At 49.1% G+C, this 27,834-nt stretch overlaps 1 protein-coding gene across 2 annotated transcripts in view; it reads right to left on the reverse strand.

The window, feature by feature from the left end:
• Positions 1 to 5,302: 5,302 nt before the first annotated feature.
• Positions 5,303 to 27,834, reverse strand: part of ATRNL1 (attractin like 1) — a 767,569-nt gene continuing 745,037 nt past the window's right edge. Inside the window, exons 29-30 of one of the 2 annotated variants that reach the window (XR_013214392.1) lie at positions 5,917 to 6,670; positions 5,303 to 5,844 (exon numbers count right to left, since the gene is read on the reverse strand). Coding sequence is in view for 1 of the 2 variants with exons in the window: in XM_077257919.1 (XP_077114034.1) it covers positions 6,546 to 6,670 (125 nt within the window). In the remaining variant the exon portion in view is untranslated. Of the gene's footprint in view, positions 6,671 to 27,834 lie in introns of both variants that reach the window. The other variant, XM_077257919.1, reaches the window with a different exon arrangement.

Raw genomic sequence — 27,834 nt, forward strand, 5'->3', positions numbered from 1 at the left:
CGGCAGTCGGACACAAATGTCACACACCAGAGCCGCATCACCGCAGCCACATACAAATGTCACACACCAGAGCCGCATCACCGCAGCCACATACAAATGTCACACACCAGAGCCGCATCACCGCAGCCACATACGAATGTCACACACCAGAGCCGCATCACCGCAGCCACATACAAATGTCACACACCAGAGCCGCATCATCTCTCGCCTTGACTACTGTAACCTCCTGCTCTGTGGCCTCCCCTCTAACACTCTGCTCCCCTCCAATCTATTCTAAACTCTGCTGCCCGACTAATCCACCTGTCCCCCCGCTATTCTCCGGCCTCTCCCCTCTGTCAATCCCTTCACTGGCTCCCCATTACCCAGAGACTCCAGTACAAAACCCTAACCATGACGTACAAAGCCATCCACAACCTGTCTCCTCCATACATCTGTGACCTCGTCTCCCGGTACTTTCCTGCACGCAACCTCCGATCCTCACAAGATCTCCTTCTCTACTCCCCTCTTATCTCCTCTTCCCACAATCGCATACAAGATTTCTCTCGCGTATCACCCCTACTCTGGAACTCTGTACCAAAACACATCAGACTCTCGCCTACCATCAAAACCTTCAAAAAGAATCTGAAGACCCACCTCTTCCGACAAGCCTACAGCCTGCAGTAACCACCGATCCACCAAACCGCTGTATGACCAGCTCTACCCTCACCTACTGTATTCTCACCCATCCCTTGTAGACTGTGAGCCCTCGCGGGCAGGGTCCTCTCTCCTCCTGTATCCTCACCCATCCCTTGTAGACTGTGAGCCCTCGCGGGCAGGGTCCTCTCTCCTCCTGTATCCTCACCCATCCCTTGTAGATTGTGAGCCCTCGCGGGCAGGGTCCTCTCTCCTGTATCCTCACCCATCCCTTGTAGATTGTGAGCCCTCGCGGGCAGGGTCCTCTCTCCTCCTGTATCCTCACCCATCCCTTGTAGACTGTGAGCCCTCGCGGGCAGGGTCCTCTCTCCTCCTGTATCCTCACCCATCCCTTGTAGATTGTGAGCCCTCGCGGGCAGGGTCCTCTCTCCTCCTGTACCAGTTATGACTTGTATTGTTTAAGATTATTGTACTCGTTTTTATTATGTATACCCCTCCTCACATGTAAAGCGCCATGGAATAAATCGCGCTATAACAATAAATAATAATAATAATAGGGAATGGTCCACTGTGTCAAAGGCAGCCGACAGGTCGAGGAGGAGGAGGACAGAGTAGTGTCGCTTGCTCTTGGCGGTTAAGAGGTCATTGGTGACCTTAGTTAGGGCAGTTTCAGTGGAATGGTGTGACCGGAACCCAGATTGTAAGCGGTCAAAGAGGGAGCAAGAAGAGAGATGGGAGGACAGTTCAAGGTAGACGTGTTGTTCCAGTAGTTTGGAGGCAAAAGGGAGAAGTGATATAGGGCGATAGCTAGATAGAGAGGATGGGTCAAGAGAGGGCTTTTTGAGGATAGGTGTGATGGAGGCATGTTTAAAGCTTGAGGGGAAAACACAAGTTGTTAGTGATAGGTTGAAGAAATGGGTTAGGGTTGGGATGAAGACTGTGGTGAGGTTTGGGATGAAGTGGGATGGGAGCGGGTCAAGTGCACAGGTGGTGAGATGCCGCATCACCGGCAGCCGGACACAAGTGTCACATACCAAAGCCGCATCACCGTCAGCCACATACGAATGTCACACACCAGAACCACATCACCGGCAGCCACATACGGATGTCACACACCAGAGCCGCATCACCGGCAGCCACATACGAATGTCACACACCAGAACCGCATCACCGGCAGACACATACAAATGTCACACACCAGAGCCGCATCACCGGCAGCCATATACGAGTGTCACACACCAGAACCACATCACCGTCAGCCACATACAAATGTCACACACTAGAGCCGCATCACCGTCAGCCACATACGAATGTCACACACCAGAACCACATCACCGTCAGCCACATACGAATGTCACACACCAGAGCCGCATCACCGGCAGCCATATACGAGTGTCACACACCAGAACCACATCACCGGCAGACACATACAAATGTCACACACCAGAGCCGCATCACCGTCAGCCACATACAAATGTCACACACCAGAGCCGCATCACCGGCAGCCACATACGAATGTCACACACCAGAACCGCATCACCGGCAGCCACATACAAATGTCACACACTAGAGCCGCATCACCGGCAGCCATATACGAGTGTCACACACCAGAACCACATCACCGTCAGCCACATACGAATGTCACACACCAGAACCGCATCACCGGCAGCCGGACACAAGTGTCACACACTAGAGCCGCATCACCGTCAGCCACATACGAATGTCACACACCAGAGCCGCATCACCGGCAGCCATATACAAGTGTCACACACCAGAACCACATCACCGGCAGACACATACAAATGTCACACACCAGAGCCGCATCACCGTCAGCCACATACAAATGTCACACACCAGAGCCGCATCACCGGCAGACACATACGAGTGTCACACACCAGAGCCGCATCACCGTCAGCCACATAGGAATGTCACACACCAGAGCCGCATTACCGGCAGCCGGACACAAGTGTCACACACCAGAGCCGCATCACCGGCAGCCGGACACAAGTGTCACACACCAGAGCCGCATCACCGGCAGCCGGACACAAGTGTCACACACCAGAGCCGCATCACCGGCAGCCACATATGAATGTCACACACCAGAGCCGCATTACCGGCAGCCGGACACAAGTGTCACACACCAGAGCCGCATCACCGGCAGCCACATATGAATGTCACACACCAGAGCCGCATCACCGGCAGCCACATATGAATGTCACACACCAGAGCCGCATTACCGGCAGCCGGACACAAGTGTCACACACCAGAACCGCATCACCGGCAGCCGGACACAAATGTCACACACCAGAACCGCATCACCGGCAGCCGGACACAAATGTCACACACCAGAACCACATCACCGGCAGCCACATACGGATGCCACACACCAGAACCACATCACCGGCAGCCACATACGGATGTCACACACCAGAGCCGCATCATCGGCAGCCGGACACAAGTGTCACACACTAGAGCCGCATCACCGTCAGCCACATACAAATGTCACACACCAGAGCCGCATCACCGGCAGCCATATACGAGTGTCACACACCAGAACCACATCACCGTCAGCCACATATGAATGTCACACACCAGAGCTGCATCACCGTCAGCCACATAGGAATGTCACACACCAGAACCGCATCACCGGCAGCCACATATGAATGTCACACACCAGAGCCGCATTACCGGCAGCCGGACACAAGTGTCACACACCAGAACCGCATCACCGGCAGCCGGACACAAGTGTCACACACCAGAGCCGCATCACCGGCAGCCGGACACAAGTGTCACACACCAGAGCCGCATCACCGGCAGCCGGACACAAGTGTCACACACCAGAACCGCATCACCGGCAGCCGGACACAAATGTCACACACCAGAGCCGCATCACCGGCAGCCGGACACAAGTGTCACACACCAGAGCTGCATCACCGGCAGCCGGACACAAATGTCACACACCAGAACCGCATCACCAGCAGCCACATATGAATGTCACACACCAGAACCGCATCACCGGCAGCCGGACACAAATGTCACACACCAGAGCCGCATCACCGGCAGCCGGACACAAATGTCACACACCAGAACCGCATCACCGGCAGCCACATATGAATGTCACACACCAGAGCCGCATCACCGGCAGCCGGACACAAATGTCACACACCAGAGCCGCATCACCGGCAGCCGGACACAAATGTCACACACCAGAGCCGCATCACCGGCAGCCGGACACAAGTGTCACACACCAGAGCTGCATCACCGGCAGCCGCATACGAGTGTTACACATCAAAGCCGAAACACCGGTAGCCACAAATGTGCCGACTATCGCATGAGCAGATGTTCTGGAGCTTCCTGAATGTCTGCAAATTTATTCATGAACATTTTCAAAAACTCTGCTTAAATCTAAATAATTTATAAAATGTTGAACAACACTGGGGCCAGGACAGAGCCTTGTGGTCCCCACTTGTAACACTGGGGTCAGGACAGAGCCTTGTGGTACCCCACTTGTAACACTGGGGTCAGGACAGAGCCTTGTGGTACCCCACTTGTAACACTGGGGCCAGGACAGAGCCTTGTGATACCCCACTTTCAATACTGGGGCCAGGACAGAGCCTTGTGATACCCCACTTTCAATACTGGGGCCAGGATAGAGCCTTGTGGTACCCCACTTGTAACACTGGGGCCAGGACAGAGCCTTGGGGACCTGACTTGAAACACTCTTTTAATTGAATGTGCAATTACCACTCTCTAAATACGATCACTGAGCCAGTTATGAATCCACCTAACTGTAGCCTTGTCAATCCCATACTTGGTCATTTTCTCAATAAGGATAGTATGAGATAGTTTATCAAATGCTTTGTTGAAGGCGAGATATAATATATCTACTGCATTTCCCTGATCCACCCAGTCAGTGATTCCATCATAGAAGGAGATTAGATTAGTAAGCATTGACTTGTTTGCTACAAACCCATGCTGGCTCTGGTTAATTACTGTATTCTTATCCAAGTACTTACATACATGATGTTTAATAATTTCAGAGATCTTTCCGGATATACAGTAGAAGTAAGACTCACTGGCCTGTAATTTCCTGGCTCCATCTTCTTTCCTTTTTTAGTTTTCCTGTTTTCGAGGATTTTTCAAAGATTCTGGCTAGTGGTTCTGCAATTTCCTCTGCTAACTCTTTCAGTAACCTAGGATATAATTAATCTGAACCAGGAGATGTAAATTCATGTAAATTAGCTCAGTATTCCCTCATCATCTCTCTCTGTTTATGGACAGTGTGGATTCTTTTATCCCTTTGATGGCACTGTGCAAATCAGTTGATGTTACAATTGTTTTCTTAGAGAACACAGATGCAAAATAGGAATTTAAAAGTTTGGCTTCTCAACATCATTTCTGACCACTTCACCCTTTTCATCCTGTAAAAATCCTATAGCATCTGTAACTTTTCTTTTGCTTTTGACTTATCCCCCAAATCCTTTCTTATTGCTTTTGATATCTCTTGCAAGCCTTAATTTATTGTCTTATCCTCCAGTCACATACAGAGCTGCAGTCACTATTCTGCCATTACACTGTCTCATCCTCCAGAGCTGCAGTCACTTTCTGCTGTTATATCAGCTGATCTGTGTTTACATTGAGGGTCGGTCCACTGGACACAGACAAGCAGTGGATATTCAGAGAGGCATTTATTAGAACTCGGCGCCTTCCAGGCGGAGTTCTGCGCTGTTATAAACTGTACATGGTGTCTATATATATTGGGTATTGTACATGTTCAGCACCACAAAGCTGAATTACAAAAGAAGAAAACACAGAAATATAGGAGTCTGCAGCAGCGCGGCATGCATCACCGACACAGAGAAGAAGAGCGCCCTCTATGGGGCACACAATGCAGCACCGCACAACCAGGGCATGTGCACACAGCGGCATCACACTGGCTCCACGTGCTGCCACTATCTCCTGACCCTCTGTACACACAGAGCTGCGTCAGGCTCGGCAGCTGCCCGGGAGACGCAGCGATGTCGGCTGCCACTAGCACGAAGTGTCCTGCTGACGTCTGGCACAATCTCCAGGATTATTATTATTATTGATGGCTGCGGATCATTGCACAAGCCCATCCTCCACCGACAGGAAGAAAACTGAGAAACGTAAAAATATAGAAAAAATAAAGTGCCGCTTGCCAAGTGGTCGTCCCCTGTCCTGGCATTGCCGCTGGCCAAGTGGTCGTCCCCTGTCCTGGCATCGCCGCGGGCAAGTGGTCGTCCCCCGTCCTGGCATCGCCACTGGCCGAGTGGTCGTCCCCCATCCTGGCATCGCCGCTGGCCGAGTGGTCGTCCCCCATCCTGGCATCGCCGCTGGCCGAGTGGTCATCCCTGTCCTGACATTGACCCTACACAGTAAATACATTTGGTGCCTTCATTGTGTCTCTTTATAATATAAAAAAAAATATCAAAGACTTCTACTTTGTGCCCGTTTGTCCCCGAATCCTCCCACAGAAAACCCGCACTGGTTACGGACATGCTGCAAACCCTTAATCCACGTAGCGTGGAGCCCAACTCCACATGTTATGTACACGGAGGTCTGATTCCAGCACTGTCCCTTTCATTCTCGCAGTGGCCAGCTTCTTCCTCCACGCATTCCTGGCGCGGTTCTAGACACGCTCCGGTCCGGTCCTCCAACCTTGCCCCTCCCCCACCCCGGTCCATTGAACTTCTCATGCAGTCATTCTCCACCTTCTATGGCTCCTGGAAGGACGCGGTCGCTGGCAGACATCGGCGCCACATCCACGTTGGCGACTGGATCTCGTCTCTTCTTGGAAGCCGTTAGATATTTAATACAAAATGAATTTTTTTTTCAAAAAAGAAAAAAACAAAAACGATACATTGTCACAGCCCTGCAGCTCCGCAGACGTCTCAGACACACGTCCCTTGTCTGGTCGGAGGATGCGGCTTCCTGTTTCGGACGCATGAACTTTTGTCTTTGCAGTCCAAGGATTTCTGTTGTGATATGTCGATGAGCGCGCTGGCGATGGCAAGGCCTAGAAGACAGAGGGAAAGGGTTAATAATAACCTGGGAGAAATGCAGAATGAAGCCCACATCACCAGCAGAAATCCCCCAGCATCCCCTGCTTGTTCAGTGCCTGGACAGTGCAGAATGCCTGAGTGGCAGGCTTGCTGATTGTTTCCAGTAACTGCAACATTCTTACTATTTATGGATAATCTGTAAATATTTATATCATGGACATTTCTGCAATAGTTCAAAAAACTTCAGGGCAAAGTCCACAAAAAAAGACTCCGGACCAGAAGAATAAAAAGATAAAAAGGAAACAAACTTCTTCAGTTCGGAGCAGATTTGTATCAACGCTTTAGGATTAATCCATCTAAAAGTTTTACACCCCACCAAGACCCCCCCCAGAAACCACGCCCCTGCAGGGAAACCACGCCCCCACCAGAGTAACCACACCCAAACCAGGAAACCCCACCCCACCAGGACCCACCAGCAGGGAAACCACTCCATCACCAGGGAAAAGCACAGGCCACCAGGGAAACCACGTCCTCACCAGGGAAAACACCACCCTATCAAGGAAACCACGATCCCTCAGGAAAACCCTGCCTCATGAAGGAAATGACACCCCACCAAGGAAACCACACCCCACCAGAGACACCACGCCCAACCAGGAAAACAACGCCCCACCAGGGAAATGACATCCAACCAGGTAAACCACGCCCCACCAGGGAAACCATGCCCCACCAGGGAAATGACATCTAACCAGGGAAACCACGCCCCACCAGGGAAACCACGCCCCACCAGGGAAACCACGCCCCACCAGGGAAATGACATCTAACCAGGGAAACCACGCCCCACCAGGGAAACCACGCCCCACCAGGGAAATGACATCCAACCAGGTAAACCACGCCCCACCAGGGAAACCACGCCCCACCAGGGAAATGACATCCAACCAGGTAAACCACGCCCCACCAGGGAAACCACGCCCCACCAGGGAAATGACATCTAACCAGGGAAACCACGCCCCCACCAGGTAAACCACGCCCCACCAGGTAAACCACGCCCCACCAGGGAAATGACATCCAACCAGGTAAACCACGCCCCACCAGGGAAACCACGCCCCACCAGGGAAATGACATCTAACCAGGGAAACCACGCCCCCACCAGGTAAACCACGCCCCACCAGGGAAATGACATCCAACCAGGTAAACCACGCCCCACCAGGGAAACCACGCCCCACCAGGGAAATGACATCTAACCAGGGAAACCACGCCCCACCAGGTAAACCACGCCCCACCAGGGAAATGACATCCAACCAGGTAAACCACGCCCCACCAGGGAAACCACGCCCCACCAGGGAAATGACATCCAACCAGGTAAACCACGCCCCACCAGGGAAACCACACCCCACCAGAGACACCACGCCCAACCAGGAAAACAACGCCCCACCAGGGAAATGACATCCAACCAGGTAAACCACGCCCCACCAGGGAAACCATGCCCCACCAGGGAAATGACATCTAACCAGGGAAACCACGCCCCACCAGGGAAACCACGCCCCACCAGGGAAACCACGCCCCACCAGGGAAATGACATCTAACCAGGGAAACCACGCCCCACCAGAGACACCACGCCCAACCAGGAAAACAACGCCCCACCAGGGAAATGACATCCAACCAGGTAAACCACGCCCCACCAGGGAAATGACATCTAACCAGGGAAACCACGCCCCACCAGGTAAACCACGCCCAACCAGGGAAACCACGCCCGACCAGGTAAACAACGCCCCACCAGGTAAACCACGCCCAACCAGGGAAACCACGCCCGACCAGGTAAACAACGCCCCACCAGGTAAACCACGCCCCACCAGGGAAACCACGCCCCACCAGGTAAACAACGCCCCACCAGGTAAACAACGCCCCACCAGGTAAACCACACCCGACCAGGTAAACCCCACCAGGAAACCCCACCCCACCAGGACCCACCAGCAGGGAAACCACTCCATCACCAGGGAAAAGCACAGGCCACCAGGGAAACCACGTCCTCACCAGGGAAAACACCACCCTATCAAGGAAACCACGATCCCTCAGGAAAACCCTGCCTCATGAAGGAAATGACACCCCACCAAGGAAACCACACCCCACCAGAGACACCACGCCCACCCAGGAAAAAAAACCCTAACCAGGGAAATTACATCCAACCAGGTAAACCACGCCCCACCAGGGAAACCACGCCCCACCAGGGAAATGACATCTAACCAGGGAAACCACGCCCCACCAGGGAAACCACGCCCCACCAGGGAAATGACATCTAACCAGGGAAACCACGCCCCACCAGGGAAACCACGCCCCACCAGGGAAACCACGCCCGACCAGGTAAACAACGCCCCACCAGGTAAACCACACCCGACCAGGGAAACAACACCCGACCAGGTAAACCCCACCAGGAAACCCCACCCCACCAGGACCCACCAGCAGGGAAACCACTCCATCACCAGGGAAAAGCACAGGCCATCAGGGAAACCACGTCCTCACCAGGGAAAACACCACCCTATCAAGGAAACCACGATCCCTCAGGAAAACCCTGCCTCATGAAGGAAATGACACCCCACCAAGGAAACCACACCCCACCAGAGACACCACACCCGACCAGGAAGAAAAACCCTAACCAGGGAAATGACATCCAACCAGGTAAACCACGCCCCACCAGGTAAACAACGCCCCACCAGGTAAACAACGCCCCACCAGGTAAACCACACCCGACCAGGGAAACAACACCCGACCAGGTAAACCCCACCAGGAAACCCCACCAGCAGGAAAACCACTCCATCACCAGGGAAAAGCACAGGCCACCAGGGAAACCACGTCCTCACCAGGGAAAACACCACCCTATCAAGGAAACCACGATCCCTCAGGAAAACCATGCCTCATGAAGGAAATGACACCCCACCAAGGAAACCACACCCCACCAGAGACACCACGCCCACCCAGGAAAAAAAACCCTAACCAGGGAAATTACATCCAACCAGGTAAACCACGCCCCACCAGGGAAACCACGCCCCACCAGGGAAATGACATCTAACCAGGGAAACCACGCCCCACCAGGGAAATGACATCTAACCAGGGAAACCACGCCCCACCAGGGAAACCACGCCCCACCAGGGAAACCACGCCCGACCAGGTAAACAACGCCCCACCAGGTAAACCACACCCGACCAGGGAAACCCCACCAGGAAACCCCACCCCACCAGGACCCACCAGCAGGGAAACCACTCCATCACCAGGGAAAAGCACAGGCCACCAGGGAAACCACGTCCTCACCAGGGAAAACACCACCCTATCAAGGAAACCACGATCCCTCAGGAAAACCCTGCCTCATGAAGGAAATGACACCCCACCAAGGAAACCACACCCCACCAGAGACACCACGCCCAACCAGGAAAAAAAACCTAACCAGGGAAATGACATCCAACCAGGTAAACCATGCCCCACCAGGGAAATTACATCTAACCAGGGAAACCACGCCCCACCAGGGAAACCACGCCCCCACCAGGGAAACCACGCCCGACCAGGTAAACCACACCCGACCAGGTAAACCACACCCGACCAGGGAAACAACGCCCGACCAGGTAAACCACGCCCAACCAGGTAAACAACGCCCCACCAGGTAAACAACGCCCAACCAGGTAAACAACGCCCCACCAGGTAAACCACGCCCAACCAGGGAAACCACGCCCCACCAGAGAAACCACGCCCGACCAGGTAAACCACACCTGACCAGGGAAACCACGCCCGACCAGGTAAACCACACCCGACCAGGGAAACCACACCCGACCAGGTAAACCACGCCCCACCAGGTAAACCACGCCCCACCAGGTAAACCACGCTCAACCAGGGAAACCATGCCCCACCAGGGAAACCACACCCAACCAGGGATACCACGCCCAACCAGGTAAACCAGGCCAAACCAGAGAAACCATGCTTCACTACTAAACTCACACTCCACTAGGGTAACCACACCTCACTATGGAAACCCCACCAGGTAAACAATGCCCCATCAGGGAAATTACACCAAACCAGGGAAACCACTCCGAACTTGTTGCATCATTCCCAAGAAGACTCATGGCTGTACTAGGTCAAAAGGTGCTTCTCCTCAGTTTTTCTTTTTTTAATAAATTTGCAAAAATTTCTACATTTCTGTGTTTTTTTTCAGTCAAGATGGGGTGCAGAGTACATTAACGAGGAAAAATGAACTTTTTTCAATTTACCAAATGGCTGCAATGAAACAAAGAGTGAAAAATGTAAAGGGGTCTGAATACTTTTCGTACCCACTGTCGCTATCAGCATATAGGCCAGGAGCCAGGACAGGAGCTCTTTGTGCTGCTGCGCTCAGCTCTCAGAGGATTGCCTGTGTACGTCCGGATACAATGTATCCTTTATAGAGGTGATACAGTGTGACCAGGATGTGTGTGAAGTCATCAGTAGATGCAGATGGAGCAGAGCGAAGGAGATCTGTGCCACCACCGGTCTTAGCATCAGTACTCCACATATTTGGACATTCTGGTCAATTCTGCTTGGATCCATCCGTTTTCTGTCATGTAATTGGCTACGCTCTTACAGTCGATCCCTCAAGGTTGTGTCCTTCAGCCCAGAGCCCATGACTACCCCTGTACACATCCGCAGAGACACAGTGATCCCTTTAAAATAGATATTGTGTGTGATCTGCAGATACATGGGGGAGCAACGGTGCCAAATTCTAGCGGGACATGACTATAATAACTATAGAAATTAATGTTCTTTTAATTAAACGATGAGCAGATTGGGGAGGGGCATAGACTGGTGGAATACGACCAATCGCACGGGTCACAGGTCACGTATCAGAGTTCTGCTACAATGTAACTCCTGAGAGGACGAAATCAACAGGAAGAAAAATGGCGCAATATGCTGATCAATATGGCGGATGTACGATGATTATGAATGTACATTGCGGAACAATCGATGAGAGGAGCGGCGAGCGGCGGCCCCTAATCATCCTGTCACCGAGCGCTGATGGAAAAGTGACAAATGCGACGTCCTGGTCAGAAATCCATTTCTTTTATAATTTGTGTCGCCGACCAGTGAAACTCCGCAATATTCCCTCGTCAGGTGATAGCGCAACCTACAAGAATACACGGTCTGAGCACCAAGGAGGGGCGCAGCCGCGGGACCCTGACGGCAAATGCTGGCGGGGCGCTCGTGCTCAGGCCCAAGACTGCCCAGAAATACACTTATTTTAGTGAATTTTTGAGGAACAAGAAGAACTTCTAAAAATATCAAAACCCCGACAATCCACAAGGAGATCGTAGTCGCGTCCGTGTGGAGAAAGTTGGGTGACGGATGCTGTAATGGCGGCGTATAAGGCACCGTTGCCTCCATCGGGGCTCAGACACATTTTGCAGATGGCGAGATTCGATCTTGCGGCGAGGGGGTTCTGGTTTCATGCGTACTTAAGCTTTTAGCCCCATACGTAACGCGATCTCCCATCTCTCCAGAGGACGAGGCTAATTAAGGAGAAGGAGACGATGAAATTGCCATTGATTAATTGGAATCTGCCGGCTGCATGGTGTGATCACATGATGTCGCACTCCGAGGGGACGCGCCGCCCCATTATGAGACACATAGCATTGTCTGTTATCATTAAAGTCAGAAATGAAGAGCTGCGCTCAGTCACCACCTTCACCGTGACCTACAACACCAAAATGTACACCACCTACAATTTCAAGACGTACAACACTACCACCAGTACCACTACCTACAACACCACTATCTATGATGCCACGACGGTGGCCTAGAACACCACCACCTAAAATGCCACCACCATGACCTACAACACCAAAACCTACACCACCTACAACCCCAACAACAGTACCACCATGACCTACAACACCAAAACCTACACCACCTACAACCCCAACAACAGTACCACCATGACCTACAGCACCAAAACATACACCAACTATAACACCACTGCTTACAATACCACCTACCCTGCGATTACCTACGTCACCAACTACAACGCCAATACATACAACACTACCACCAGGACCACCAGCTACACCACCTATGATGCCAACACCGTGATCTAGAAGAACACCTACAACACCACCACCTACGCTGCCACCACCATTACCAACAACACCAAAACCTACACCACCTCCAACACCGCTGTCTACAATAACACCACACCTACGTCACCACCATGATATACAACACCACAATGACAATAATACCATAACCCACAACACCACAAGTACCCTCAACTACCACTCCACCAACAATAGCACCACCTACAACACAACCACCTACAATGTCACCATCACCAACACCACCGCCAATACGACCACCGCGACCTACAACACCAAAACATACACCAACACTGCCTACATCACCACCTACAATGCCATTGCATACACCACTTACAACAATACCACCAGCACCACTACCACCGTGATCTAGAACACCGCCACCACCAGTACATTCACCTACAACGCTACCAAAACCATAATATACAATGCCACCACCTACAACACCACCACGCCACCAGTACAACACAACTAGTCTACTATAATGCCACCACCAGTACCACCACCTATGACTCCACCACGGAAAACGCCTCCTTTACCTACGATGCCACCACTGTGACCTACAACACCACCACCAGTACCGCCACCTACAACTTAACCATAAGTACCATCACCTACGACTACACCAACAATGCCATCACCTACACTACCACTGTGACCTACAATGCCACCACTGCCTACAACACAACATACGAAGCCAACACCTATAACACCACTGTCACGGTTCACGGGGAGGATACCTTTATCATCTCCACCACTCACACCAATTTGTCATGAATCGGGGTTGTTTGGCTGCCCCTGGTTCATTCTGAAGAAGAATTAATCTATATCCCACTTCCCAGTTCCGGTTTGGAACTTGAAGCTCTCTGGCGCCCCCCCCCCCTTACCCTCAGGTCAAACACGGTACTGCACCGAGGATAATTAGTCGCCAGAAAGGCTGCCTTACTTTGTACTGGCTAATGGGCACACTGCAGCGAGGGCGATATAACTACTCCCACGCAAAGCCTTCCAACCGCACAGGACAAATCTGCTGCCACCAGCTCCGATTTCTTAATTATTAATGGGTCCATAGCCAACCCAGATTAGTAGCGTAATTCACTTCAGAGGACGTGACAGTACGTTATAGAGCAAGGAGGAACAAGCTAGTAATTTTATATTTTACTCCAAAAAAGGTAGGCAGTGTTTACAGAGGTATAAAAAGATATTATAAAGAAGACAAATATTATATGTACCGTACAATTACAAATAAAATGGGATTAACGTTGAAAAGAATACTTACATTTCGTTATCTCATCTTATCTTATGGCTGACCGTGTGCTGTGGGGGAAGAGCGAGCATATATCCAGATGCATCACCCCTGTACAGCAGCTAGACCCCAAAGACACGTGAAGACTCCTGCTTCACTCACTTATTTCCTAGCCTAAAACCAAGGCACTCCCCCTGTGGTGACCTCACTTAGAGGCTAAATCCTACCCTTTTCCTAGAGTTATGGAACCCATTTTTATGCCTAGCTCGCTGTACAAACCTCGTACATGAAAGACACAATGATCAGGAGGTGTACCACATCGGGGCGATTCTTTTAAGTGTAAACACGGCGTAGTTACGCGACCCGCTTATGGAGAAACCCGCTCTTTGCACTCGTTGGGTTTAGCTTCTAGTGATTTCAGGGAGTTATAGATCCCTTGATGGACATCCGGAATATATAATCCTTATATCTCTAGCCGTGATCGGTGCCAATAGACATACCCTTAAAAGAACAATAGAATCCCATGTTTCTGTACCAATTCTAGCCAGTACCAGGTGGGAGGGGGGGGGGGAATGAGGAGGGTAGGGAGACTTGTCTGTCCCAGCATAGAGCCATATAAATTCTTAAGGGAGGGGGAAATGATGGGTTTAGGATTACACACACCAGCAGAGGGAAAAAGAGCGTCTCACAATTCCAGCCTTGTGCTGGCAGGCAGAGGAAACTGCAGCTGAGAGTTCTGAATGTGTAAGTGAAGTAATCAGAACTTTCCTATTTCCTGACAACCACCACCTATGAAATCCTCACGTACAACACCACCACCACTGTAACCTATGATGCCACCACCATCATGACTTACAACACCACCACCATCGTAACCTAAGATGCCACCACCACCATGACTTAGAACACCACCACCATCGTAACCTAAGATGCCACCACCACCATGACTTAGAACACCACCACCATCGTAACCTATGATGCCACCACCACCATGACTTACAACACCACCACCATCGTAACCTATGATGCCACCACCACCATGACTTACAACACCACCTACAGTACAATACCACCCACCACCATCCCTCTTAAAAAACGTCACCATCACCAGGTGCCACCACCTACTCTTCAATAAAAAATCAACATCAGGTACATTCTTACATATTGCAGACATTGCTGATGGGGTCCTGGCCCCTGGTGATGCCTGCAGCGCTCTTAAAGTGATAGCATTGTGTCGGTGCACTGCAGGGAGTCTGTATTATGGGGTTTATAGGGCGATGCTGCGGATTTATGTCCTGATTTCATGTTCTATACAGAAGTTATAAACCTCAGGTTCTGGACACCTTCGGCGGCGTCACAGGTAATTCTTCCTTTTTTTAACGATTTCAGTTGAGTCCTAAAATCATCGGTGAGCGAATCTTCTAGGAAGAAAATAAATCATAAAATAAGGCGCAGAGACAGGAGAAACGCTGCATTATCTGCAAACAACAAGATAAAAGCCAAAAAGAAACAGGGGGAAGCATCAACTGCATTGAGACCCAAGGGGTTAACAGCTTCTACAGAAAAATGAAAGCACCCGATCTATTGTTCTCTGGTATCAGCACTGAAACCTCTACCCCCTCTGGCCCCCACAATAACTCCCGTGCATCACATCTCTCCATTGCCGAGAACTCTGTATATGACTGATGTCATCGCTTCTAGTATATGGTCGCTGGCCCTTTAAGAGTACCACAATTCAATGCCACTGTTTGTTCTGGAAGGGTTGTGATGCTGGAGTCTGTAGTTCATCTGATTTTCTGCAGATCCGTATCACTGCAGGAGACGAGATAATTACATTATTTACACATGAAATACGTTAGTTCTGCAGTGACTAAAAAGACAGAAACGTGCGATGTCTCCTAGCAGGAAAGGCCGCAGCTCGTACCCCCCCACAGGGGCAAAGGAATGGAACTAACGAGCCCAACACAACACCAGGAGTATATAGTACACCCCCGACTAGTGGCCTGTAATAACAGCTACTGATTGCTGTACTATCCTAAGCTACACTGTATCATACTCCAGAGCTGCACTCACTATTCTGCTGGTGCAGTCACTGTGTACATACATTACATTACTGATCCTGAGTTACATCCTGTATTATACTCCAGAGCTGCACTCACTATTCTGCTGGTGCAGTCACTGTGTACATACATTACATTACTGATCCTGAGTTACATCCTGTATTATACTCCAGAGCTGCACTCACTATTCTGCTGGTGCAGTCACTGTGTACATACATTACATTACTGATCCTGAGTTACATCCTGTATTATATGGCAGAGCTGCACTCACTATTCTGCTGGTGCAGTCACTATGTACATACATTACATTACTGATCCTGAGTTACATCCTGTATTATACCCCAGAGCTGCACTCACTATTCTGCTGGTGCAGTCACTGTGTACATACATTACATTACTGATCCTGAGTTACATCCTGTATTATACTCCAGAGCTGCACTCACTATTCTGCTGGTGCAGTCGCTGTGTACATACATTACATTACTGATCCTGAGTTACCTCCTGTATTATACCCCAGAGCTGCACTCACTATTCTGCTGGTGCAGTCACTGTATACATACATTACATTACTGATCCTGAGTTACCTCCTCCTGTATTATACTCCAGAGCTGCACTCACTATTCTGCTGGTGCAGTCACTGTGTACATACATTACATTACTGATCCTGAGTTACCTCCTGTATTATACTCCAGAGCTGCACTCACTATTCTGCTGGTGCAGTCACTGTGTACATACATTACATTACTGATCCTGAGTTACATCCTGTATTATACTCCAGAGCTGCACTCACTATTCTGCTGGTGTAGTCACTGTGTGTGAGCATACATTACATTACTGATCCTGAGTTACATCCTGTATTATACTCCAGAGCTGCACTCACTATTTTGCTGGTGCAGTCACTGTGTACATACATTACATTACTGATCCTGAGTTACCTCCTGTATTATACTCCAGAGCTGCACTCACTATTCTGCTGGTGCAGTCACTGTGTACATACATTACATTACTGATCCTGAGTCACATCCTGTATTATACTCCAGAGCTGCACTCGCTATTCTGCTGGTGCAGTCACTGTGTACATACATTATATTACTGATCCTGAGTTACCTCCTGCATTATACCTCAGAGCTGCACTCACTATTCTGCTGGTGCTGTCACTGTGTACACACATTACATTACTGATCCTGAGTTACCTCCTGTATTATACTCCAGAGCTGCACTCACTATTCTGCTGGTGCAGTCACTGTGTACATACATTACATTACTGATCCTGAGTTACATCCTGTATTATACTCCAGAGCTGCACTCACTATTCTGCTGGTGTAGTCACTGTGTGTGAGCATACATTACATTACTGATCCTGAGTTACATCCTGTATTATACTCCAGAGCTGCACTCACTATTTTGCTGGTGCAGTCACTGTGTACATACATTACATTACTGATCCTGAGTTACCTCCTGTATTATACTCCAGAGCTGCACTCACTATTCTGCTGGTGCAGTCACTGTGTACATACATTACATTACTGATCCTGAGTCACATCCTGTATTATACTCCAGAGCTGCACTCGCTATTCTGCTGGTGCAGTCACTGTGTACATACATTACTGTTGTGATCCGCTTTTTGGCTCCCCTGGTGGTGGCTGGTGGTACTGGAGACTTGTGTGTGCTTTTCTGCCTCAGCTCACCTGCTTCCATCAGTTTTGGGAGTTCCCTATTTAGCCTTGCTCTCCAGTCACTTCCTTGACGGTCATCATTGTAACCTGAGTCTTTCAGTTGCATGTTCCTGCTACCAGTCTGCTGATCAGCTAAGTGGACTCTTGTCCTTTTTGTTTTGTATTTTTTGTCCAGTTTACAGTTTGTCATTTCCTGTTACTGGAAGCTCTTGTGGACTGAAATTGCCACTCCTGTGTCATGAGTTGACACAGGAGTCTTAAAGTAATTTCAGGATGGGTTTTTGAAAGGGTTTTTCAGCTGACCGTGAAGTCCTCTTTTGTATCCTTCCTCTATCTAGTAAGTGGACCTCGCTTTGCTAAATCTACCTTCATACTGTGTATGTCTTTTCCTCTGAACTCACCGTTAATATATGTGGGGGCTACTATCATCTTTGGGGAATTTCACTAGAGGTAAGCCAGGTCTGTTCCTTCCTCTTCCAGGCGTAGTTAGTTCTCTGGCTGGCGCATGGCATCTAGGCAGCCGTAGGAATGCTTCCTGGCTACTGTTAGTTGTGTGGTAGATTTAGGTCACGGTCAGCTTGAGTTTCCATCACCCGAGGGCTAGTCTGTTATTTTGTGTTTCTGATGTTCCCATGCCATTGGGGAATCATGACAGTATGACCGGCCGCTGTTAAAGTAATTGGCAGAAGAAAGGAGAGTAAAAGAAGTCTGTAGATTTTTTTTTTTTTTTTCCTCTCATGTTTGCTACTTAGTTGGCTCAGTTGTATTTCTGCTCTATTTACAGCCTTGCCTTTCTCTCCTTCTAATCCTTGAATGGCTCTGATCTCTCCGGTTTAAGGATGGACTCTCAGAGTTTGGCTGCAGGTTTAAATAATCTTGCTACGAAGGTTCAGAATTTACAAGATTATGTTATACGTACTCCTATTTCTGAACCTAAGATTCCTACACCAGAGGTATTTTCCGGAGATAGATCTCGGTTTCTGAATTTCAAATGTAATTGTAAATTATTCCTTTCTCTCAGACCTCACTCCTCTGGAGATCCTGTTCAGCAGGTTAAGATTGTGATTTCTTTGCTGCGAGGTGACCCTCAAAATTGGGCATTTTCATTGACACCAGGGGATCCTGCGTTGCTCAATGTGGATGCGTTTTTTCTGGCTTTAGGGTTGCTGTATGAGGAACCTAATTTGGAGATTCAAGCTGAAAAAGCTTTAATAGCCCTGTCTCAAGGGCAAGATGAAGCTGAGATATACTGCCAAAAATTTCGTAAATGGTCTGTGCTTACTCAGTGGAATGAGTGTGCCCTAGCGGCAATTTTCAGAGAAGGCCTTTCTGATGCCGTTAAGGATGTCATGGTGGGGTTTCCTACGCCCACAGGTCTGAATGAGTCCATGACAATGGCGATTCAGATTGATCGGCGTTTGCGGGAGCGCAAACCCGTGCACCATTTGGCGGTATCTTCTGAAGGGACGCCAGAGAAAATGCAATGTGACAGAATTCTGTCAAGAAGCGAGCGGCAGAATTATAGGCGCAAAAATGGCTTGTGCTTCTACTGTGGTGATTCCGCGCATGTTATATCAGCATGCTCTAAGCGTACTAGGAAGGTTGACAAGTCCATTTCAATTGGCACTTTACAGTCTAAATTTCTTCTGTCTGTAACTCTGATTTGTTCATTATCAGTTATTACCGTGGATGCCTATGTGGACTCTGGCGCCGCTCTGAGTCTCATGGATTGGTCCTTCGCCAGGCGCTGTGGGTTTGATTTGGAGCCTCTGGAAGTTCCTATACCTCTGAAGGGTATTGATTCTACACCTCTGGCTTGTAATAGACCACAGTTCTGGACGCAAGTGACTATGCGTATGACACCAGACCATCAGGAGATGATTCGCTTCCTCGTGTTGTATAATTTACATGATGTTTTAGTGCTTGGATTACCATGGTTACAATCTCATAACCCAGTACTGGACTGGAAAACTATGTCTGTGTTAAGCTGGGGATGTCGGGGGGCTCATGGGGACATACCTTTGGTTCCTATCTCGTCATCTATTCCCTCTGAGATTCCTGCATTTTTGTCGGATTTTGGGGATATTTTTGAAGAGCCTAAAATTGGTTCTCTCCCTCCCCACAGAGAGTGTGATTGCGCCATAGATCTGATTCCAGGCAGTAAATTTCCAAAGGGTCGTTTGTTTAACCTATCTGTACCTGAGCATGCTGCCATGCGAGAATATGTTAAGGAGTCCCTGGAAAAGGGACATATTCGTCCTTCTTCATCACCTTTAGGAGCTGGGTTTTTCTTTGTCTCTAAAAAGGATGGCTCGCTGAGGCCTTGTATTGATTATCGACTCCTGAATAAAATGACTGTCAAATATCAGTATCCGTTGCCGCTGCTTACTGATTTGTTTGCTCGTATAAGGGGGGCTAAGTGGTTCTCCAAGATTGATCTCCGGGGGGCGTATAATTTGGTGCGAATTAAGCAAGGGGATGAGTGGAAAACCGCATTTAATACGCCTGAGGGCCACTTTGAGTATTTAGTAATGCCTTTCGGCCTTTCTAATGCGCCTTCAGTTTTTCAGTCCTTTATGCATGATATTTTCCGTGAATATCTGGATAAATTTATGATTGTGTATTTGGACGATATTTTGATTTTTTCTGAGGACTGGGAGTCTCATGTTCAGCAGGTCAGGAGGGTTTTTCAGGTCTTGCGGGAGAATTCTCTGTGTGTAAAGGGTTCTAAGTGTGTTTTTGGGGTTCAAAAGATTTCCTTTTTGGGGTACATTTTTTCCCCTTCTTCTGTTGAGATGGACCCTGTCAAGGTTCGGGCTATTTGTGACTGGACGCAGCCTACTTCTCTAAAGGGTCTTCAGAAGTTCTTGGGCTTTGCTAATTTTTATCGTCGATTTATAACTGGTTTTTCTGGTGTTGCTAAGCCTCTTACGGATTTGACTAAGAAGGGTGCTGATGTTGCCAATTGGTCCCCTGCTGCTGTGGAGGCCTTTCGGGAACTTAAGCGCCGCTTTTCGTCTGCCCCTGTGTTGCGCCAGCCCGATGTCTCTCTCCCCTTTCAGGTTGAGGTCGATGCTTCCAAGATCGGAGCGGGGGCGGTTTTGTCGCAGAAAAGTTCCGATTGCTCAGTGATGAGACCTTGTGCGTTCTTTTCTCGAAAATTTTCTGCCGCCGAAAGAAATTATGATGTCGGTAATCGGGAGCTTTTGGCCATGAAGTGGGCATTTGAGGAGTGGCGTCATTGGCTTGAGGGTGCTAGACATCAGGTGGTGGTTTTGACTGATCACAAGAATCTGATTTATCTTGAGTCTGCCAGGCGCCTGAATCCTAGACAGGCGCGCTGGTCGTTGTTTTTCTCTCGGTTTAATTTTGTGGTCTCATATCTAGCAGGTTCTAAGAATGTGAAGGCGGATGCCCTTTCTAGGAGTTTTGAGCCTGATTCCCCTGGTGATTCGGAACCTACAGGTATCCTTAAGGATGGGGTGATATTATCCGCTATTTCCCCAGATCTGCGACGTGCTTTGCAAGAGTTTCAGGCGGATAGACCTGATCGCTGTCCACCTGGTAGACTGTTTGTTCCTGATGATTGGACCAGTAGAGTCATCTCGGAGGTTCATTCTTCTACGCTGGCGGGTCATCCTGGAATTTTTGGTACCAGGGATTTGGTGGCTAGATCCTTCTGGTGGCCATCTCTGTCTCGAGATGTGCGTGTTTTTGTGCAGTCTTGTGATGTGTGTGCTCGGGCCAAGCCTTGTTGTTCTAGGGCTAGTGGGTTGTTGTTGCCCTTGCCTATTCCGAAGAGGCCTTGGACGCACATCTCGATGGACTTTATTTCTGATCTTCCTGTCTCTCAGAGGATGTCTGTTATCTGGGTGGTGTGTGACCGTTTTTCTAAGATGGTTCATTTGGTGCCATTGCCGAAGTTGCCTTCCTCGTCTGAGTTGGTTCCTTTGTTTTTTCAAAATGTGGTTCGCTTGCATGGTATTCCTGAAAATATCGTTTCTGATAGGGGTACCCAGTTCGTTTCTAGATTTTGGCGGGCATTCTGTGCCAGGTTGGGCATTGATTTGTCTTTTTCGTCTGCCTTCCATCCTCAGACTAATGGCCAGACGGAGCGAACTAATCAAACTTTGGAGACGTATTTGAGGTGTTTTGTGTCTGCGGATCAGGATGATTGGGTTGCCTTTTTGCCGTTGGCGGAGTTTGCTCTTAATAATCGGGCCAGTTCTGCCACTTTGGTTTCCCCTTTCTTTTGCAATTCGGGGTTTCATCCGCGTTTTTCTTCTGGTCAGGTGGAGTCTTCGGATTGTCCTGGAGTAGATGCTGTGGTGGATCGGTTGTATCGGATTTGGGAACAAGTGGTGGACAATTTGAATTTGTCCCAGGAGAGGACTCAGCGGTTTGCTAACTGCCAGCGTCGGGTTGGTCCTCGCCTTCGTGTTGGGGACTGGGTGTGGTTGTCTTCCCGTTTTGTCCCAATGAGGGTTTCTTCTCCTAAATTTAAGCCTCGGTTCATCGGTCCCTATAGGATTTTGGAGATTATTAACCCTGTTTCCTTTCGTTTGGACCTTCCGGCATCTTTCGCTATCCATAATGTGTTCCATTGGTCGTTGTTGCGGAGATACGAGGTGCCGGTGGTTCCTTCTGCTGGGCCTCCTGCTCCTGTGCTGGTTGAGGGTGAATTGGAGTACGTTATAGAGAAGATCTTGGACTCCCGTATTTCCAGGCGGAGACTCCAGTACCTGGTTAAATGGAAGGGCTATGGTCAGGAAGATAATTCTTGGGTAACTGCCTCTGATGTTCATGCCTCGGATTTGGTTCGTGCCTTTCATAGGGCTCATCCAGGTCGCCCTGGCGGTTCTTGTGAGGGTTCGGTGCCCCCTCCTTAAGGGGGGGGTACTGTTGTGATCCGCTTTTTGGCTCCCCTGGTGGTGGCTGGTGGTACTGGAGACTTGTGTGTGCTTTTCTGCCTCAGCTCACCTGCTTCCATCAGTTTTGGGAGTTCCCTATTTAGCCTTGCTCTCCAGTCACTTCCTTGCCGGTCATCATTGTAACCTGAGTCATTCAGTTGCATGTTCCTGCTACTAGTCTGCTGATCAGCTAAGTGGACTCTTGTCCTTTTTGTTTTGTATTTTTTGTCCAGTTTACAGTTTTGTCATTCCCTGTTACTGGAAGCTCTTGTGGACTGAAATTGCCACTCCTGTGTCATGAGTTGACACAGGAGTCTTAAAGTAATTTCAGGATGGGTTTTTGAAAGGGTTTTTCAGCTGACCGTGAAGTCCTCTTTTGTATCCTTCCTCTATCTAGTAAGTGGACCTCGCTTTGCTAAATCTACCTTCATACTGTGTATGTCTTTTCCTCTGAACTCACCGTTAATATACGTGGGGGCTACTATCATCTTTGGAGAATTTCTCTAGAGGTAAGCCAGGTCTGTTCCTTCCTCTTCCAGGCGTAGTTAGTTCTCCGGCTGGCGCATGGCATCTAGGCAGCCGTAGGAATGCTTCCTGGCTACTGTTAGTTGTGTGGTAGATTTAGGTCACGGTCAGCTTGAGTTTCCATCACCCGAGAGCTAGTTTGTTATTTTTGTGTTTCTGATGTTCCCATGCCATTGGGGAATCATGACACATTACATTACTGATCCTGAGTTACATCCTGTATTATACTCCAGAGCTGCACTCACTATATTGCTGGTGCAGTCACTGTGTACATACATTACATTACTGATCCTGAGTTACCTCCTCCTGTATTATACTCCAGAGCTGCACTCACTATTCTGCTGGTGCAGTCACTGTGTACATACATTACATTACTGATCCTGAGTTACATCCTGTATTATACCCCAGAGCTGCACTCACTATTCTGCTGGTGCAGTCACTGTGTACATACATTACATTACTGATCCTGAGTTACATCCTGTATTATACTCCAGAGCTGCAGTCACTATTCTGCTGGTGCAGTCACTGTGTACATAAATTACATTACTGATCCTGAGTGACATCCTGTATTATACTCCAGAGCTGCAGTCACTATTCTGCTGGTGCAGTCACTGTGTACATAAATTACATTACTGATCCTGAGTGACATCCTGTATTATACTCCAGAGCTGCACTCACTATTCTGCTGGTGCAGTCACTGTGTACATACATTACATTACTGATCCTGAGTTACCTCCTGTATTATACCCCAGAGCTGCACTCACTATTCTGCTGGTGCAGTCACTGTGTACATACATTACATTACTGATCCTGAGTTACATCCTGTATTATACTCCAGAGCTGCACTCACCATTCTGCTGGTGCAGTCACTGTGTACATACATTACATTACGGATCCTAAGTTACATCCTGTATTATACTCCAGAACTGCACTCACTATTCTGCTGGTGCAGTCACTGTGTACATACATTACATTACTGATCCTGAGATACATCCTGTATTATACTCCAGAGCTGCACTCACTATTCTGCTGGTGCAGTCACTGTGTACATACATTACATTACTGATCCTGAGTTACATCCTGTATTATACTCCAGAGCTGCACTCACTATTTTGCTGGTGCAGTCACTGTGTACATACATTACATTACTGATCCTGAGTTACATCCTGTATTATACTCCAGAGCTGCACTCACTATTTTGCTGGTGCAGTCACTGTGTACGTACATTACATTACTGATCCTGAGTTACATCCTGTATTATACTCCAGAGCTGCACTCACTATTCTGCTGGTGCAGTCACTGTGTACGTACATTACATTACTGATCCTGAGTTACATCCTGTATTATACTCCAGAGCTGCACTCACTATTCTGCTGGTGCAGTCACTGTGCACATACATTACATTACTGATCCTGAGTTACATCCTGTATTATACTCCAGAGCTGCACTCACTATTCTGCTGGTGCAGTCACTGTGTACATACATTACATTACTGATCCTGAGTTACCTCCTGTATTATACCCCAGAGCTGCACTCACTATTCTGCTGGTGCAGTCACTGTGTACATACATTACATTACTGATCCTGAGTTACCTCCTGTATTATACCCCAGAGCTGCACTCACTATTCTGCTGGTGCAGTCACTGTGTACATACATTACATTACTGATCCTGAGTTACATCCTGTATTATACTCCAGAGCTGCACTCACTATTCTGCTGGTGCAGTCACTGTGTACATACATTACATCTGTGGTGACCTGAAGAGGGCGCTGTACACAGGAGATGTCCCCGCTATCTGTGGTGACCTGAAGTGCCGAGCGATTGACCCCGACCCCAAAACACTGAACGCTGCCAGAAATTCACAGGGACTTCAACACAGTATTAGTGTACGGGTGTGTAGAGTTATGCAACCACATTATTTTACTTCTTTATCGTTTATGAAATGATTCCTGCAGAAGAACCTGGCCCTTCCCCGGGCGTGTAGACTTTCTATGCCGTGCACATGCCGCCCTCACCATCCCTGCACGCTGTGGTGGGATCGCACCGGGGTCACATACTTCACCCCATTCATGTCCCAGCACAAGGAGCCTCTGTCCGTCCTCCAGAGCAGGAAGCGGGGGCGACGCTGAGATACGAGGGCGGCGGTGACAATAGCACCCCGAATAATCAGCAGCTGCCATGTCACCGGCCCACAAATGTCAGCACAGCCATGGCCGCTCCGCACGGGCCACCAGTGACACTGACTTTAGGGGGGGGCACTGTTCACCTGCATACATTACACGACCCTCCATCTCACATTTACCTCTATCTACTATATAATTGTCTAAGGGGCACTTCCATCTGTCTGTCCTTCTGTCTGTCACGGATATTCATTGGTTGCGGCCTCTGTCTGTCACGGAAATCCAACTCGCTGATTGGTTGCGGCAAAACAGCCACGACCAATCAGCGACGGGCACAGTCCGGCGGAAAAATGGCTGCTCCTTCCTCCCCGCAGTCAGGGCCTGCTCCATACTCCCCTCCAGTCACCGCTCACACAGGGTTAATGGCTGCGTTACACCGCGTTATGCCACGGGTAACGCACTCCGTTACCGCTGCTATTAACCCTGTGTGACCAACTTTTTACTATTGATGCTGCCTATGCGGCATCAATAGTTAAAAGATCTAATGTTAAAAATAATAATAAAAAAAAAAAATAGTTTTATACTCACCGTCCGTCGGCCCCTCGGATCCAGAACCGGCCTTGACCGCTCCATGCATTGCAGTCTCACGAGATGATGACGTAGCGGTCTCACGAGACCACTACGTCATCATCTCGCGAGACTGCAATACACCGCGTGACCAATCAGCGCATTGCCGCGGGATTTAAATCCCGCTTCGCTGATTGGTCGCGCCCAGCTGACATTGGCGCGGGACTTTTTACTATTGAGGCTGCCTATGCAGCATCAATAGTAAACAGATGTAATGTTAAAAATAATAAAAAAACAAAAAACCTGCTATTCTCACCTTCCGTAGTCCGACGATGCGCTCGCGCCGGCCGCCGTCTGCCGTTCCCAGAGATGCATTGCGAAATTACCCAGAAGACTTAGCGGTCTCGCGAGACCGCTCAGTCATCTGGGTAATTTCGTAATGCATCCTGGGAATGGAAGATGGCGGTAGCCGCGCTTCTCGGCACAGCTTCGCTGGATCTCAGGGGGTGAGTATATAACTATTTGTTATTTTAATAAATTTTTTTAACAGGGATATGGTGCCCACACTGCTAAATACTGCGTGGGCTGTGTTATACACCGCGTGGCTGCTATATACTACATGGGCAGTGTTATATACTCCGTGGGCTGTGTGATATACTGTGTGGGCTGTGCTATATACTACGTGCCCTGTGTTATATACTGCGTCGCCTGTGTTATATACTGCGTGGCTGCTATATACTGCGTGGGCTGTGTTATATAGTACGTGGGCTGTGTTATATACTGCGTGGGCTCTGTTATATACTGCATGGGCAGTGTTATATACTGCGTGGGCAGTGTTATATACTGCATGGGCAGTGTTATATAGTACGTGGGCTGTGTTATATACTCCGTGGGCTGTGTGATATACTACATGGCCTGTGTTATATACTGCGTGACCTGTGTTATACTGCGTGGCTGCTATATACTGCGTGGGCTGTGTTATATAGTACGTGGGCTGTGTTATATACTACGTGGCCTGTGTTATATACTGCGTGGCTGCTATATACTGGGTGGGCTGTGTTATATAGTACCTGGGCTGTGTTATATACTACGTGGCCTGTGTTATATACTGCGTGGCTGCTATATACTGGGTGGGCTGTGTTATATAGTACCTGGGCTGTGTTATATACTACGTGGCCTGTGTTATATACTGCGTGGCTGCTATATACTGTGTGGGCTGTGTTATATAGTACGTGGGCTGTGTTATATAGTACGTGGGCTGTGTTATATACTCCGTGGGCTGTGTGATATACTGCGTGGCCTGTGTTATATACTAGGTGACCTGTGTTATATACTGCGTGGCTGCTATGTACCGCATGGCCTGTGTTATATACTGCTTGGGCTGTGTTATATACCGCGTGGCCACTGTTGTATACCGCGTGGCCTGTATTAACGCATCGGGTATTCTACAATATGTATGTATGTATATAGCAGCCACATAGTTTATAGCACAGGCCACATAATATTTGCTATATACGTGGCCTGTGCTATATACTATGTGGCTGCTATATACATACATACATACATATTCTAGAATACCCGATGCGTTAGATTCGGGCCACCATCTAGTATATAATAATACACTGGCAGTTTGGTTAATGGATGATGAGACGCTGCTTTATTTCTGTACAGAGTGAATCATGTGAATTATGCCACGCACTGCCCATACAGGGGGGATGGGGCCCAGATCTGCACAGGGTCCACCGGGGGATTCCCCTGTTACCCTGTGGGCCAGTCCGAGTCTGGCTCACCCCACGGGTGTTCGCCTTAGTTACTATAGAAACGTGCAGAAAGTAAGCGACCGACGACCGGTCAGGAAAGGGCGGAAACGGAGGTGTAATTACAGGAATCTGCGGTGGGAATGCTGTGAGCGCACCGCCCGCCATCACACCGGCGTCCACCGCCATACTGACCACAGAGGGCTACAGGT

This window comes from Ranitomeya variabilis, chromosome 4, assembly GCF_051348905.1.
Source record: "Ranitomeya variabilis isolate aRanVar5 chromosome 4, aRanVar5.hap1, whole genome shotgun sequence".
Classification (NCBI taxonomy): domain Eukaryota; kingdom Metazoa; phylum Chordata; class Amphibia; order Anura; family Dendrobatidae; genus Ranitomeya; species Ranitomeya variabilis.